Genomic DNA, 16,640 nt, shown 5'->3' on the forward strand with positions numbered 1-16,640 from the left:
AACGAAAAAGAGGCAACCAGCTGGGAGTAATGTGGCATGGCAGATAACAGCAGCTCAGTGTTATATTCAATTTATGGTACTGGATTTAGGCTTGTTTTACCCGAGCTTACATTCCAATAATCTAATTAACTTTGTAATTAGAATGTACATTACTGTGCAAAGCATCTTAAGATAAGAACAATGAGCCTAATATGAATGCTTGCTTGGAACAAGACTGAACATCAATTCTTTCCACATTTTATACACCATCTAGTAAATCATGATATAAAACAAAGAGATGAAAAATGACATTTTGTTACACATTCAATATCAGCCGCCTAGGTAACTTTTTCCCCATAAGTCCAGTTTATTTCTGATATGACTACTGATCAACACCATATCGGCAATGTTGGGACCCAAAGCAATATATTATCAGCATGAACCATATTACTAGTGTACAAATACACAAAATGTCATACCACAAAATTTCAAAGTCACATCACACATCATGAGGAAGATACAAATTTAAACAAGGACAATTACCCAACAGCTGGAATGGTGGTGTATTGAGCACAGCCTCTTCACATACTCTGGCAATTCACCATGTCATGATATTACATTACATTCATATGACTGGGTTCTGAGACAAATCAACATTGCAAATATCTGAATCTTGTATTTAAAGCTAGTTATTAGCAGAATAATGGATTTAGATATACTAAGATTGTACAATAGACTTTAGTGTCAATGGGTCAATATACTCAGATCTTGAGTATACAATAAATACCCTTCACAATAATGCAACTTCTTCAGTGGCACCAAGGTGTCACATTTATAAATTCTGTCCATTATCAGTGCTTATAGGCTTCTGAAATAAACAAGGAAAATTAAACACACAACTGCTGAGATCTTCTGCCAGACTTAGGTCATCAAATTGCTTAATTCTTCAAAATGATTTCATATGCCTGGAATACATGTTGGGTTACCCCTGGGGCTCTGCACTTCAGCGATAACTGCAACAAAGACAAAGCCAATAGTAACAGTGTAAGGCAGATGTTTTATAATGTATTAAAAGACAGACATATAAAGCTTCTCATGACATTAGGGTTCCCCAAATATGTTATGTTGCACAAACGTCTCATGTCTGAAGATTACATTGGTATAATGGAGTACAGCCATTTTGGTGAGGACATCACATTTCAATGTGCATCATTTTTAAGAAAATACAGCCAATTATTGCCATGTATGTTATACCTAATAAATTTATTTACTATGAACCTAATATTCAAGAACATATTTAGACTTTACCATTCCATCTGTTCAAGAAAAAACAGAATTGGCACTTTGTGAACTTAACATTGATCAAATTAGCAGAGCACTGCACAGGAAATCACTGGCTGGCCATATCCTGCTCATTCATAGAAGCAGACAAGTACAAAAATAGCAAGTAATGAAATGGCCTCTTCAAACACAGGACTCAATTGAATAGCAATGAAGGCAAAAACCACTCTATTTCATTAAACTGTATGAATAATCCAATTTGTAATCAGTAAAGGTCACAGACACAGGTTCACTGAAGCAATACACATTGCAGGACATTTGTGAAAGGCATTGCCTGTGTAACAAATCCTTTTAAGGGATGAAGCAAATGCTCAATTTACACATTATAGAAATCCATTGGAGGAAGCAATAAATGCCTGACATCACCCTCTAGATTTCACACAATAAATGTAACAGAGTGGTTTTTAAATTAGCAAGCAGAAAAGACATGTAAACCGAAAATGAATAAGTTTATGAATAAAATGTTCATCCCCATATATACACATACCTTACAAGACACTGTTGTAGGATAAGTACTATGGGTATCTTATAATGGCTCTGGTGCTTTATTGGCACAACCATTTCTATACATTCATACTTTACCTGATGGGTTCTGAATTACAATTACATAAAATTGCTTTGTATACATATTTAGCAACAAGGTATTCAACACGTTACTAACTCAAGGAGTATTTTATGGTCTGTTCCTAATGCTGATATAATGATGCTGTTAACACAAGAAATTCAACTGTTCTCTTGAGATTGAATTTTCCCCTCTCCAAAATTAATTGTTAACTGCTGAGAGCAAAATATGTTACATAAAAACATAGTAGATAACACCAGTTTGGGCAAAAATAAATCATCCATTGTGTTTGATAATAATGGAATTGTACTTGAAAAGTTACTAATTTACTATATCTACAGCCTTCATTACTCGTGTTCAAATTTCAACTGTACAAAATTTTCAATTTATGATGACTAATGATTTTTGAGAATCACAAACTAGACTGTAAAATTCTTACTGGAAATACATTTTAAATTATGTTTAATTCACAGTTAGGCTCTTGCAAGTACCGACTGAAGATTCATAATATTCCTAATTTCTCTTATGTTGGGAATCAATAATAGAAAATAATTTTAACATATAAATTAAATCAAAGCCTGAGTTTATGATTTAAAGTTCTAACCAACAATTTACTTGGGAAGTTGATAATGAAAGATTGGTTTGGTCATGAGATTGTGGGTGACTATAAAAGCAAGCTCCAGAGAAAGCTAGCCAGCAAAGCATAGCAACAAAGACACTGCATAAGCATAGGGCAAAGAATGGATGTGGCAAGTTTGCAACTGACTAAAATTAAATGAATTGCTAACCTCCAAATCCTGACCGGTAGGACAAAACCATCACGGCAGGCATGCAACAAAGGAAAAAAAACATAACTATAAAATACTACAGCTTTCCCCCAACAGAAATATAAAAATCTAATCTTGATTTATATATAGAAATAGCATGTAGGGATATAATGCTGCAAAACATTAACACACACATAGGGAAGACTACGCAATGACACTTATTAGATAAGGCAACAGAGAACCCAAACAGTTAAATTACATCATTACAATACTAAATATAATACTTAAAGCAATTAAGCTCACATCTAAATGAAACACAATTTAAAAGTACAGTAAGTTGTAATCCTAAAATCATCACTGTATATGACAAATGTAAAACTTAGAAATGGAACATCATTCTGAATATTGTGCAAAATCTATTAACAGGAAACATTTATCCTTTTGATTTTATTTCAATAATATACAAGAAATGTTCAAGGGACTGTTTGTAACATTGCCAATAAGGACAGTTGATATGAAGGGTTTTTGCAAATTTATACTGGCTTGTTAAATGAATGTTAACAATAGTGGTATCTGAAGTGCAGTAAAATATATCCACACACAAAACGCCATTAAAGGAAAAACATACATCACCTTCTCTTCCCATTCCCAATAATACTATAATACAACAAGATACAAATTTCAAATATCAAAGTGAAACCTCTGAAGGCATAAATGGAGACAATAAAAGGAGACGTTAGGCTGTTCAACACTTACCGTGTAATTAGGATTGCCAGGTTGGATCCTTAGCTCTGCTAAAACCCAGATTCCGTTGCTCAGTTTTAGGGACTGATACAACATATCTTGCCCTTCAACATTCCTCTTTGCAACAGTAAATATATTATTGTTAAAGAGTTTATCAGTGACAGCATCTGTAACGTAAGAAACATATTTAGTGCATCTTTAGTCAAATCAGTACAAACACTAGGACATATAAGAACAGCTTCTACACAGAATATGGAAAATGCACCTCAAGCCGGCAAAGTTTGTTTCTGCACAGTTCTTAGCAATCAATTTCACATACTGAAGACATGATATTAGCATGCTCCCCTACTTAATGCGGTTTGAGATTAAAACACAAAATTCAAAGTGGAATACAATTAAATAAAATTCAAAAATTAAATCTATAAATACGATATTCTGTTAAATTTGATTCTAGATTATACTGATCCATTACAAATGTGTTTGATGACTCTGAAAACAAAATTATTTGACAACTGAAGTGAAGCTTCAAATGGCCAAGTTAAATCCTCCACAAGCTAATATATCTATTTATTTGCTAAGGCGGAATAATATTTACAATGCTTTGTACAAGAATAACGTTATACCCGTTTCATCCAAACCTCATGTAATCTATCCCAATCAAAAATAACATTACACATTAAATGGTAACAGCTTGAAGCTACAGAAATTTAGTGTTAATAATTTAAAACAATTCATAAACTGTTGATATGGTAATGAGGCCTCCATATACATTCATTTTAATTGTATTGTGTTTTACATCTTTATAATACCAAGCATTACAAAGATAGCCTAGAAAGCCATCGTCTAACAGCATTGATTAGAATAACTTTTATTTTGAATAACAAATTATTATTCAGGCACTTTAAAGGCAGTAAACAGGGAGGGTGTGATGCTTTTTATACAGACCAAGTAATAAAAATCAGGTAATTATATCAAATCCCTTGATAATATTTGATCCAGCATCATTCAAGTTCCAACATACAGAGAGTGAAATAGCTGAATATGTACTCCAAGTAGATTTTAAAAGGAGAATGTTTCAGCATGAAAGCAAATCAGTCAAGTTTGAATATTTATTAAGTGGTTACCAAACTCTGTTTCATTTGCTGCTTCACAAAGAGCTTTTACAAATTAAGGTCAAAGGCTTTAAACACCCAGCCAAAAAGCTTTCAAGGATGAACGTAATGGACAAGTAGAATGGACAAGATGGCACATACTGTTGAAGATAAAAGGAAGTGCGATTTCTGCAGCACAAATGAGTCAGTTCAGGAATACAATCTGCTTGAAGCAATATTGAATTCAACTACAATGCTGATGAAACCCAGGAATTTCTTTGATTAAACTAAGGAAAGGAACTTAGTTGCATATCATCTCCCAGGAGGAGATAAAAAGAATTGCCACATTTCTTTGTGCTGCACCAGACTTGGTAAACTGTCAAAACAGATGTTGCCATACATGTTAATTGACTTTAAATGCTCTCATTTGAAAAGTTTTTAGAGATAGAACAGAAGCAGACCTTGCAAAGTCTTCCTCACAACCATCTGGGGACAGGTGTCTAAATAGGGGCTGCTAACTGACACTCTAATCAAGCAATAATTTGACGGTCACAGAATCATACCCTACAGTCAACGTGCGAGACTTCTCCATCAAAATTACTATGCATGTCCTGACCCACCTCCAGGACAGACCCACTAAAGACAGTGGCACAGTGGTATACAGGCAGGAAGTAACTGCTCATGGAGTCCTCAACATTGACCTCTGACTCAATGAAGCCTCATGACATCATATCAAACATGGAAAAGGGAATCTGAATAGCAGCGAATATAGCAAGGGTACAGAACATAACCTGGCTGGGGACCTTCAGACTTCAGCATCTGGAATAGTTTGGTGAAGATAAGCTCAAGCAGCTTTATCCATTTTGTTAGTTCACTAATTACCTGCCAGGTTGTCCAGGACAGGTAATGAGTGAACTAACAAAACGGATAAAGCTGCTTGAGCTTATCTTCACCATTCTACTTGTGGCAGATTCATCTGCCCACAATAGCAATGGTAGAAGTGAAGACTGCACAGTCCTTGTGGAGACTCACCATTGTGTTGCCTGGCACTACAACTGTGGTAAATAAGAACAGATCTGGCAGATCAAAACTGTAGGTTCAATTGGCATGTGGACCATCAACAGCAGGTGAACTGTACACTATCACAGCCTCTAAGCTCATGTCCTAGCAATCTTCTTACTATAACTGCATGGGTTTCCTCCGGGTGCTCCCGTTTCCTCCCACATTCCAAAGACGTACAGGTTAGGAAGTTGTAGGCATGCTATGTTAGCGACGGAAGTGAGGCGACCCTTGTGGGCTGCCCCCAGCACATCCTTAAATTATGTTGGTTGTTTATGCAAAAAGACACATTTCACTGTGTGTTTCGATGTACATGTGACTAATAAATAATTATTTTGGGAGCAACTCCAGGCATATTGAAAAATGATGAGGTGTAGCCTAATGAAGCTGCAACACATGACAAAATGTATGCTAAGAGCAAAAGCAGCATGCAGTGGTCTGAGTTGAGTGATTTTTTTTAACCAATTAGATCAAAGTTCTTTTGTCCTACCACATCTACTTGCAAATAGTGGTGGCAATTAAAGGAGATTTGGTGTCACCAAAGACTCTTACAAATTTCTATAGATGTACAGTGGAGAGCATTCTGACTGGTTACATCAGAGCCTGGTATGGAGCCTCCAACACATGGGATCGCAAGCTGCTGCAGAGGGTTATAGACTCAGCCAGCTCCATCATGGGCACAACCTTCCCCACCATTGAGGACATCTTCAAGAGGTGCCACCTCAAGAAGGCAGCATCCATCAAAAAGGACCCTCACCATCTGGGACATGCCCTCTTCTTGTTACTACCATCAGGGAGGAGGTACAGGAGCCTGAAGATCCACACTCAACGATTCAGGAACAGCTTCTTCCTTTCCACTATCAGATTTCCGAATGATCCATGAACACCATTTCATTATTCCTTTTCTGCACTATTTATAGATTTTTGTAATTTATAGATTTTTATGTCTTGCACTGTACTGCTGCCACAAAACAACAAATTTCACGACATATGTCAGTGATAATAAATCTGATTCTAAATTCCAGAGGAGTGACATTAACGAAGCATTTGAATAAGTGTGGCATCCTGAAGCTCTGGTAAAACTGAAGTCAATGGGCATCAAAGGGGAAACACTCCAATGGTTGAAGTCACACAGAACAACGGAGATCAATCATCCCAGCCCAGGACATTACTGCAAGAATTCCTCAGAGCAACATCCTAGGCCCAATCATCTTCATCTACTTCACCAACGACCTCCCTTCCCTCATAAGGTCAGAAAAGGGATGCTTGCTGATACCTGCACAATGCTCAACCCCATTCACAACTCTTCATCAAACGATGCTGTCCATGCCAGCGTTCATAAAGATCTGGACAACATTTAGGAATGGGCTGATAAGCAGCGAGTGCCAGGCGATGACCATCTCTAACGAGAGTGTCTAATTACCTACCCTTGGCTTTACCATCACACCCAGCATCAACAATGGGGGACTCCATTGACCAGAAACTCCACTGGATCAACTGAAGCAAAACTGTAACATAATACACTCACTATTCATGTGCATAATAGTCAGATATCCAGGAGGATTTCGGAAAAATGGTTCTGACAAGAACATCCGCTCAATTCAATCTCATAGCAGATTGCTCCCTGTAAACCAATGAAGTTATAAACACAGAAGACAATGACAGACAAGGTTGATCATACATCCCAACTGCAATTTATCCCATAAAGTAAGGGAACCCTCTACTCTATCCCCACCATATACTTAACCAGCTCTAGGGAGATGCACAAAAACAAAAGAATTCTTGTAGTTCTTCAGGCATGACAGAATTTTATAACTACAGGAGGTTAATCAATAATATAATTAAAGTATAAAGTACTAGTATAAGTATGAAAATGGCATACTCATTTATGACAGTGAACTTTTACATATTTCTAGCAATAAAGTGGAGGTTCAAAATCTACTGCATCCCTAAGACTTTCTGGGGAATTTTGTTATGTGCTGACTTCCCGAGCAGTAGACACACTAGTTGTCACATAGTAATGAGTTAACACAGTGGTCAGCTTTGGATATTGTGCAAACCAACACACAAATATTCTGAATATGTTGATTCCATTTTGAAGACAACAAGTCACCTAATTTGTAAGAACTTAAACTTACTTTAAACAAATTAGAAATGCCAAGTCTCTGAATTAACACAATGACCAAAATAACTCAAATACTTTACCTGCATTAAGGTGACAGTCTTTGATTTGAAATTGTACTTCATTTTCATTTGGAATGTCCTTCCACGTTGCCAAAAATATCTGTCGATCTGCAAAAAAAAAAGTGCCTCAGATTATACAGGTCTTGGCTTTGGATCTAAAATTAATCAGGCAATCTACTTGCTCCTTTTCCTTACAGTCAGGCACAAAACTCAATCTGAAGACATTTGTCAACCAGAGTTTAGGAAAATTTTACACTAGGTTGCTTAGGAAGTATCTTAGCTACAGATATCCAGGATGGAATGTGCTCACTGGGTAACATTCTTGCCTTTGAGAAGACTGGATTCAAATCTTACTCTAGAGACTTGAGCTTAAGAATCTAAACTGTTAGCTCAGCAAGCAGGTGCTGAATTCAAGATTAAATCATATTTGTCCTCTTACAGTAACACTAAAAGGTCATTTAGCAGTAACATGTCCAAGCAAAAAGAGAAATTTTGATTTGCTTTAATGCCTTTCCCAAGTGTTTTTCCTGCTGCTGCATTTTACATTTGGTATATGAAGATTGGGTGTTTTGGTGCTTTGATACCCATGGACCATTCTTCAGCAAAAAGTGGTGTTTCCAGAGATTAAGTGAGAAAGTGTCAAGTAGGTGAAAGAGTGTACATGACATTAAATGGCTCCAGCTAGTTACTGCTGTGCTGTCAATCAAAATTTAATACCCTAGAGATACTGAAGGACCATCCACACTTGGTCATTTGTGCTAATGACTGTCCAGAAGGCCCCATCTGCCCACATGTTAATTTAGCTGTTAAGCACCAAAAAAAAGGAGAAATTACTTGGAAAACTGCACTAAGAACTTATGTTGTATATCTCCAGAAGGGATATTAGTTGACATCATGTCCTAGAGCTTAGACCGGACACTTGGGAAAGAAGAGGTCAATCCATTTTTAATCATTAAACTTCTCAACAAGTCTATATTTAGACATGTGAAATATATAATAGAATAGATTTACTGGAATTTGAAATTTCACCAGTACACTTTGCTATTTTGAAAGTGGTCCAAATGCTTGGTAGTGTACATAGGTAGATGGAGTACCTATTAAAACTAATCCACAAGGAATGCCTTAAAGATATACATCGTTCACTATTCCACAGCTGTTTGACATGTTTTTGAATTTTATGCTAATAGCCAAAACCACTGAACCACTAGAATGACAGTATGGTCACTAAGTGACCTGCTTGAGTCCACAGAGAACCAGAATCCCTCCCAGGTAAGCAGGATTACAAGGAAAGATCAACTTAGTTATGGTTAAACCAGATACTGGCACAAATTCAGTTTACCTTTATTATCTATTTTGAGAAAATCTATTTATACTGGTCAGTGAGTCAACAATTGAAGTCCAAAGTTTAAACAAATTAGAGATTAGCAGAATTTTTTTTCCCCAAATTGGAGGACTGTTAGAATATGAAATGGTGGAAGCAGAATATGCAATAGCTTTTAAAGGAAAATAGAAAACATTTTGTAAAAAAAATAATAAATAGGGTATAGGTAAAGGCAGGGAAAATCGAATCCAATGGAAAGATATTTCAGACTGTCCAATGGACAGCATTTTTTTTTCTCTGTTAAGAACAATTTACTGATTCCAACATTAAATTAAAATCCACAATCTATTAAATAGAGAACTTAGCACAAATAAATTTGCAAAAATATTACATACAAGGGAAAAATGAATGGAATATTTTTTCTGAGTACGAAATGCAGATGATGAATAATAGTTAAATATAATAGTAAGGTCTGTTTTAATCTTGCATCAATTTGCAACAAAAAATTAGGATATATTTTAATAACGGCTCAGGAAATGTGTGAGAGTTCAGAACTAGTTTTATTCCTGTCTGCTCACTTTTTTCAGATTCACTGCAGAGAAGTGGAGTGCATTATATCCCCAAATCATCTATTTTTATCTTTATCTTTATCTTTGGGAGGATGGTTTTATACAACTCATTTGTCTAATACAAGTCATCCCAGGTAAACGCACTAAGAATATTAACTTACCCAGTTTTCCTTCTTCCAGAAACAAGATATTAATTGGGTATAGGCAACTGAAGTAGAAGACATCAATATTATTTTTCACGGCAACCTACTCACAAAAGAAAAAATTAGAATTAGTTTTAGCTCTCATGCAATATCTCTGTCTGTCCTTGTAGATAACGTTTATAGTATAAATGTAATACAAAATTACTTCAATCACCTGAAAATCCATTTAAAGCATCACTTAGAATGACTGATGACCTGAATGTACTACAATTGTTGAGTACTCTCTAGTTACATTGCCCAATAGAAAATTGAGATCTTGTGTTGTTTGCACATTTGGTTTATAGAGTTGTACAGAATTTCATTTTTCCCGCTGGTAGGAGACAGCATTATGAGGAGGTGGGAGAAAAGAAGGGCAAGTATTGGGTCAGATATTTGCATTTGAAAAAATAAACTGATTCTTGCTCATACTTTCATGCAAATGGCACCGCATTTCAAGGGGAGAATATCTAAAAGTTGAATGTTTTCTGTGTACTAATCTGCCCACTAACTTTGCAAAACAGTACCTCACTGCTACCTCATTCTTGAGAAGCATCTAATGCTACGAAATCGCATCTATATGACAGATACAAACTGAGCATGCAAAGAGAAGTTAGACCTTGCCAAGTACAAGTACCCTTTCAATGAAATGAAACATCAATTATTGACATTCAATCTCTCTGATGCTGAAAATTCACCTGAGAATGTAATTACTTCTGGAATTTATTGTATTATTGGAATTGTTAAAGAAGGTGGACTTTTTTTTATATATATATATTACATACACACACCTTTGTTTTTGGCCTCTTATTCCATCTTATTTTCCCTCTGCTTCTTGTTCTGCACCCGATTTAACATTGAATTCACCATCTTAGTGTTTGGGCTGTTCACTTCCCATTTCTCCAACTTTCCTAGCCGAGACGTTGGCAGTTCTCATTTCAGCAGCCAACCAGACCAAAAATTTAAAAATCTAATTCTGCAAGGAGAAGACTAAGTAATGTCAAAGGGCATTGCACATTCTACTTTAGCAAATTCAGGTCAATATCTACCTCTTGGGAAGAGTCTCTAGGCCTTTTCTTGCCTTTCACTTAATTTGTACCTAGGAGAATAAAGGTACGAGTTCACCAAGAACTGCAGTGAAGCCTTCAATAATTTCATCAAAATGTAGAATGTTTGAAGTTTATAAATTGCTTACAGAAATATTGCTGTACAAAGTCTGCTATTAAAAAATGCTCTATAAGAGCTCCTCACCGAGCAGGACTTGTAACAAATTTCATACCCTATTTGAAGGATTCAGAATTGTCCAGGCAGATTCTTTTTTTTTAAAAAACAAGGGCAGAGGTATATCAAAACAAAAAAAAAATCAGGATATTCATGCTTCTCTCTGTGCTCCTCACAGAAACTTAATCATGTAGATAAGCAGGTTCCTGTTTAATATTTTTGCAAAGTGGCAATTATATAGAGTGGGACTGAAGTCTTGCAATTCAGTGATTCAGGTAAAACACTAAGTTGCAGGTAAAAGTTTATAACTAATTCTCAATTATAGCAAAAGCAATATGTTTAATATTGAAAGATACGACTTCACCATAAAGTTGGCTGCTGGCCACCAGCTGCAATGCTGGCATGTAGATTAAATTTAATCTGTTTGGAAATCAAATTAAGTGCTTTCAAAACTTCACAAAATCAAATAGCAATCTAGTAAAAGCATCCTTTTTCATCCAGTATTCACCTCCTGAAGAGTACTCGTGTACCTAAATGTTTGCCATTTCAAAATTACAATTTAAGTTGCGCTTTACCTTTTCCCTCAAAATTAATCCATTTTAGGAACATTTTATAAGTGAATAAATTAAAATTAATGGAGTTGCATAACTAATTAGAATGAGACTCAAAGGCAAATTTCACAAACAAGAAAATATGCTGGAAACACTCAGGTCAGGCAGCATCTGTGGAAAGAGAAATGATTAACATTTCAAGTCAGAATTGAACTGAACTCCACAACTAAGTGCCTAACTAACCGCCCCCCCCAACTCCACACAAAAAAAAATTCCATAAAAGCTTAACTTTTTTTTCCGGGCAAAATGATTTCATTCAAATTGTTTTACTTGCATTAGTCTGATGTTTCCTTATTATGCATCAAAGATGAGGTTTTGCCTAATTTTTCTATCACCTTCCATTCTTACTGAAATAATGTAGTTTGGGAAATAAAGTATAGGAAGGAAAGGGAATTGTAATAACCTGGAGTGAGCAAAAAGTTAGCTAAAATTCAGTTCAGACCTGTAGGTTAGTGAGCGGATCCATCTTCATAACTGGACCAACTGTTTGCAAAAGGAGAGAAGCCTCAATTGTCTGATTGGGAGTAAGTGGTGCATTGACCTGCAGGGGAGCAGCTGGTATCATTCCAAAGCTATAAACCAGAGAAAAAAATATAAGGTTAAAACATTTGTAGTTTCGCAGTGTCCTTCAAGAAAATAAGTACCATCTTCAAGCCATCAAGGACTTTGTTCGGGCCCTGGTTTATGCTAAAATACATAGCTTCACCACTCCCAGCTAAACAAGGGCCTGCATGGCCACTATTCAGCTCATTACATCTACATTAAATCAAAAAAAAATTCTCCAGTCCAATCCTGGTGTCCATTTCTTGGTCTACAGCCTATATGTTACACCACATCAACTATTTATCCAATTGCAATTTTAAATGCATTAAGGATTTCTGGATCCACTAGTGTTTCTTGCAGTAAGTCCCAGATCCCCACCAACCTCTGGGCAGAAAGAAATTCTTGTATCTCTGAATCAGAGTGTATTTTCTTAAATCCATGCTGACTGCCCCCAATTAATCAATGGTTCATATTGTTAAACAGAATCTTTTCCCAATACTTTGCCCACAATTAGCATTTTGCCTGTAATCATCCAGTGGAACACTTCATCTGTTTTTAAAACAATGAAACCATATTAGCAGTCTTCTAATCTTAAGACACTATATCTATGGATTGGAAAAAGCCATGTTAAAATTGTATATTATTTTAAGGCCCCACACTTACATAAACTTATGGGGCTACCACTTGCTTAAGATGGGATATATCAGCCACCTACAGAATGCTGCATATTAAAACTGCAAATGAATATCAAAATGTTCACTGAAATATTTAAAAGTTTTGTAGACATATGGAAGCACAGAATACCAGCACATAGGAGACCATTCAGCTCACTATGCCTGCTTATGTCTTGCTTTTGAAAAGCAACTCCACTTGCCAGCACTTTCCCCATATCTCGACAATTTCCCCAATTCCCTTTTAAAAATTGTTTTGATTCATGCTCAGTTTAATGTTCCACATTTTTTGTTTGCTTGAGTTCCTCTTTACTCATCTCTTAAATAAACAGCAAAAAAAAATTAGCAGCCTCTTCAGTCAACTTCTTAGAGGTTTGAACTATCATATAATTGTCATATATGGATGAATCATCATCAGAGACTGCTAAAAATGCATTCAAGTTTGTACTCAGCCCAAACTAAAACAGAACTTTAAAAAAAGACCTGCAGATTCTGGAAATCTGAAATAAAAACAGTACGTGCTGGAAAATGCAGGTCAAGCAGCATCCATGAAAGACAAATGGATCTAACATTTCAGGTCGAAAACCCTGTGTCAGAACTGAAGTGTTAGCTCCATTTTGCTTTCCACAAACTGAAACTACTCACTGTACCAGCCGTTTTAAAGTGATGAACAATATAATTAAAGGTAATTTAGGGTCAACATTAATCCTTTTATCGGATTATCATTCTGGTGAATATGTCTTTTTTTTTTAAATTTACTTGTTTATGGAATGTGGATGTTCCTGGAAATGCTAACACTTAATTTCCATCCCTAATTGCCCCTGAACTGAGGGCAAAGTTAAGTGATAACCACATTAGTGGGCCTAGGATCACAAAGGCCATACTGGATAAGGATGGCAGATTTCCTTCCCTGAAGGACATTGGTGAAGTAGATGAGCTTTCATGACAGTCTGGTGGTTTCACGATTATTATTGCTATGACTGGAATTTTTTTTTAAATCCCAGGTTTATTTAATTACTTGAATTTAAATTTCCCATCTACCATCATGGGAATCAAACTCATTTCTCTGGATCAGTGACCCAGAAATCTGGTTGCTAATGCACCCTTACCAAGGCCGATATACCTAAGGGTGTTATGCCCAAAAGCAAACACAGCACTTTAGGTGCAGTCTGTCAAACTGTACGGTTATAAACCCTTATTAATAACACTTCGTGGCCACCAATGGACTTCCAAGGAATTAATTACACCTCCTATGTGATATAATCTGCAAATTCTGGCACATCTCCCTCTGGGCCATATCCAAATTATTGACACACAGTGAACAACTAAGTCTTCTGGAGTACCTATTACCAACTATTCTTAAACTGGCATAGAGAGCAAAGTACAATTTTAAAAGGTAACAAATTGTTATTAATTTTAAGATGTTAGTTGTAAAAAGGGACAATAGTTCCTAACAGATTCCCCATTCAACAATCAACTTAATACCCAAAAAATGGAATATTTAAAAATATACCTCATCATACAACATGTTACATTATTTCACTATCTACAAGTCAAACTGAGCTGGTGGATACTTCATTTTCCTATAAACGAATTCATTTCAGAACAGGACTACTAAACATTTTCCAACACGTAGAATTTATTTGCATACTAGTTTTACACATTACAAAATGAGGCAAGTTGACGCAATGTACTTACATCAGCTTAGTCGCTTCTCATTCCCTCTAGAAAATGCGAGATTACCACAAAGCAGTTTAAGAACTAGTGCAATCTGAAGAAAGGACTTAAATATGATTTTTTTTTAAGAAGGTATAGTGAATAAAAGGATTTAATGCAATCCTATGGTAAAGGCCCGCCAGATACAAAAATATTGCTGTAAGCCCAGCCAAATACAATTCTCACCTATTTTTGTTAAACTGGATTGCAAAGTCAGTCATTACTTGCATGGCTTTGTTCATCAGGGAGAGGTCCATATAGATATGACCCATGCGACGTGAAAATGTGCCAGAAATCTCAAGACCTTTGGCCTTTGCAGCAGGCAACCAAACCTAATGCAACAAAGATGATTTAATTAGTTAATACAGTCAGATGATGACATTTCTGGACACTAACAAGAAAACTAAAAATTGTATTTTCAAATAAATCTTAAATTGTGTGAAGTAACTCAAATACAATATGTGAAAAAATGATATGCATTGTATTCTGGATTGGAAAAGGCTCAAATAAAATTTCTTCAGCAACAAATCAACAAAATAGATTTCTTTTAAATCAGAGGCACAAGAGACTGCAGATGCTGGAATCTGGAACAACAATCTGCTGGAGGAACTCAGCGGGTCAAGCAGCTTCTGTGGAGGAAAGGAATTGTCAACATTCTGGGTCAAAACCCTGCACCAAAACACCAGCAATTCCTCCCACAGATGCTACTTGACCTGCTGAGTTCCTCCAGCAGATTGTTTGTTCCTTTTAAATCAGAAGAGGGCCAAGTTCAGAAAATGTCAGTATTAATAATATAAATAACTCAGTCACACATTACATGCAGCACAGGTCAGTAATGCTCAATTATGCAGCATGTTGATTTATCAAGTGAAAATATCAGTATGTAAAATATATGATTTCCTTCATATTCAAAAGCTGCTTTGTAAACTATCAAGTGAAGATGGAGACCTTCAAACCTTAAACTATTTGCTATAAAATGGATAGCTATAATGGGAGACTCAAGATGAATCAGATTGTTGGGTTATTGACACAGTCAAAAACAAATTGAAAGTGACAATTTTTTTAAAAGATTTTCCATTTATGCAAGGATACCTCTCATTCTAATCATTTATCTTCTATAAGCACTTTGCCATTCATACTCATCAATCATTTGGAATATATAGCAAGAATGGCATAACAACATTAATCATACAGCTCAGAAGAATTCATCCTGGAATAAAACAGAACACAGTATATATACTGGAATGGAAATCTGTCCTTCAAGCTTCCCGATACCTGTCAGTAGATGAACCACACCTTTGTGACTCATACCAAAAGTAACAAAAATTTCTCAAAATAAGCCACACGTAAGCAGTCCAAATTGTGAGCTGGTTTTACTTACTAAAAAGCAGTTACAAATCTGGACAGAAGTAAGGTGGGTCTGTTGAGATCCAAATTGTTCACCTACCCATCACCTCTTTAATTCTGTTGTCATTTACCTACACCAGGAGTAATTCACTGTAGCCAATTAATCTACCAGTACATCTTTGGTACATGGGAAGAAACCCGTACAGTCATAGGAAGAACCTTCAAACTTAGACAATCCACAAAATCAGGAGCAAACCTGGATTGCTTAAGCTGCGAGGAAGCAGCACTAATTGTTGTGCCACTGTGCCACGTACATCCTCTGAACCAAACAGCCTCTGAGCATTTTAAATACTACAAAATTGTGGTACTTTTGACTTTTGTCATTGTGGTTCTACTAAATTTTCTGAGTGCAAAGAAAACAGAGCCATGTTGTGCATTTATAAAATATCAGTGCTAATTCACAATGGTTCTTATATAATATTTGGCATTTACAAGCAAAACGGTAATTCAGAGTGTTATAGTCTTAATATTTAGAGACAGAGTGAGGATGAAGGCAAATTTGCCTCCTGTTTTACTGAGGTCCTGATAAGAGCCATACTAAGTGGAAAGGTAACTGGGGAAGACTGAAATCTCCCTGCAGAGTGAAAAAAAAAATCCGAGGGGAAGCCACATCTGGGCAGACACTTTTCCTTTGATCTTCATGACTTCTTCATAGGTTAACTTCTGTGGGTGTGG

General features: G+C 36.0%; 1 protein-coding gene and 1 non-coding gene across 3 annotated transcripts in view; both read right to left on the reverse strand.

The window, feature by feature from the left end:
- Positions 1-225: 225 nt before the first annotated feature.
- Positions 226-16,640, reverse strand: part of ap1b1 (adaptor related protein complex 1 subunit beta 1) — a 52,712-nt gene continuing 36,297 nt past the window's right edge. For both annotated transcript variants that reach the window (XM_052031929.1, XM_052031928.1), the window contains 6 exons: positions 14,745-14,890; positions 12,071-12,200; positions 9,779-9,863; positions 7,749-7,835; positions 3,406-3,560; positions 226-992 (listed from right to left, as the gene is read on the reverse strand). In XM_052031929.1, the coding sequence (XP_051887889.1) occupies positions 918-992; positions 3,406-3,560; positions 7,749-7,835; positions 9,779-9,863; positions 12,071-12,200; positions 14,745-14,890 (678 nt within the window). In that variant the 3' untranslated portion in view covers positions 226-917. The remainder of the gene's footprint in view (positions 993-3,405; positions 3,561-7,748; positions 7,836-9,778; positions 9,864-12,070; positions 12,201-14,744; positions 14,891-16,640) is intronic.
- LOC127579666 (small nucleolar RNA SNORD125) lies at positions 13,182-13,274 on the reverse strand. Its single transcript, XR_007957718.1, has one exon. It is a non-coding gene; the product is annotated as a small nucleolar RNA SNORD125 (small nucleolar RNA).

This window comes from Pristis pectinata, chromosome 17, assembly GCF_009764475.1.
Source record: "Pristis pectinata isolate sPriPec2 chromosome 17, sPriPec2.1.pri, whole genome shotgun sequence".
Classification (NCBI taxonomy): domain Eukaryota; kingdom Metazoa; phylum Chordata; class Chondrichthyes; order Rhinopristiformes; family Pristidae; genus Pristis; species Pristis pectinata.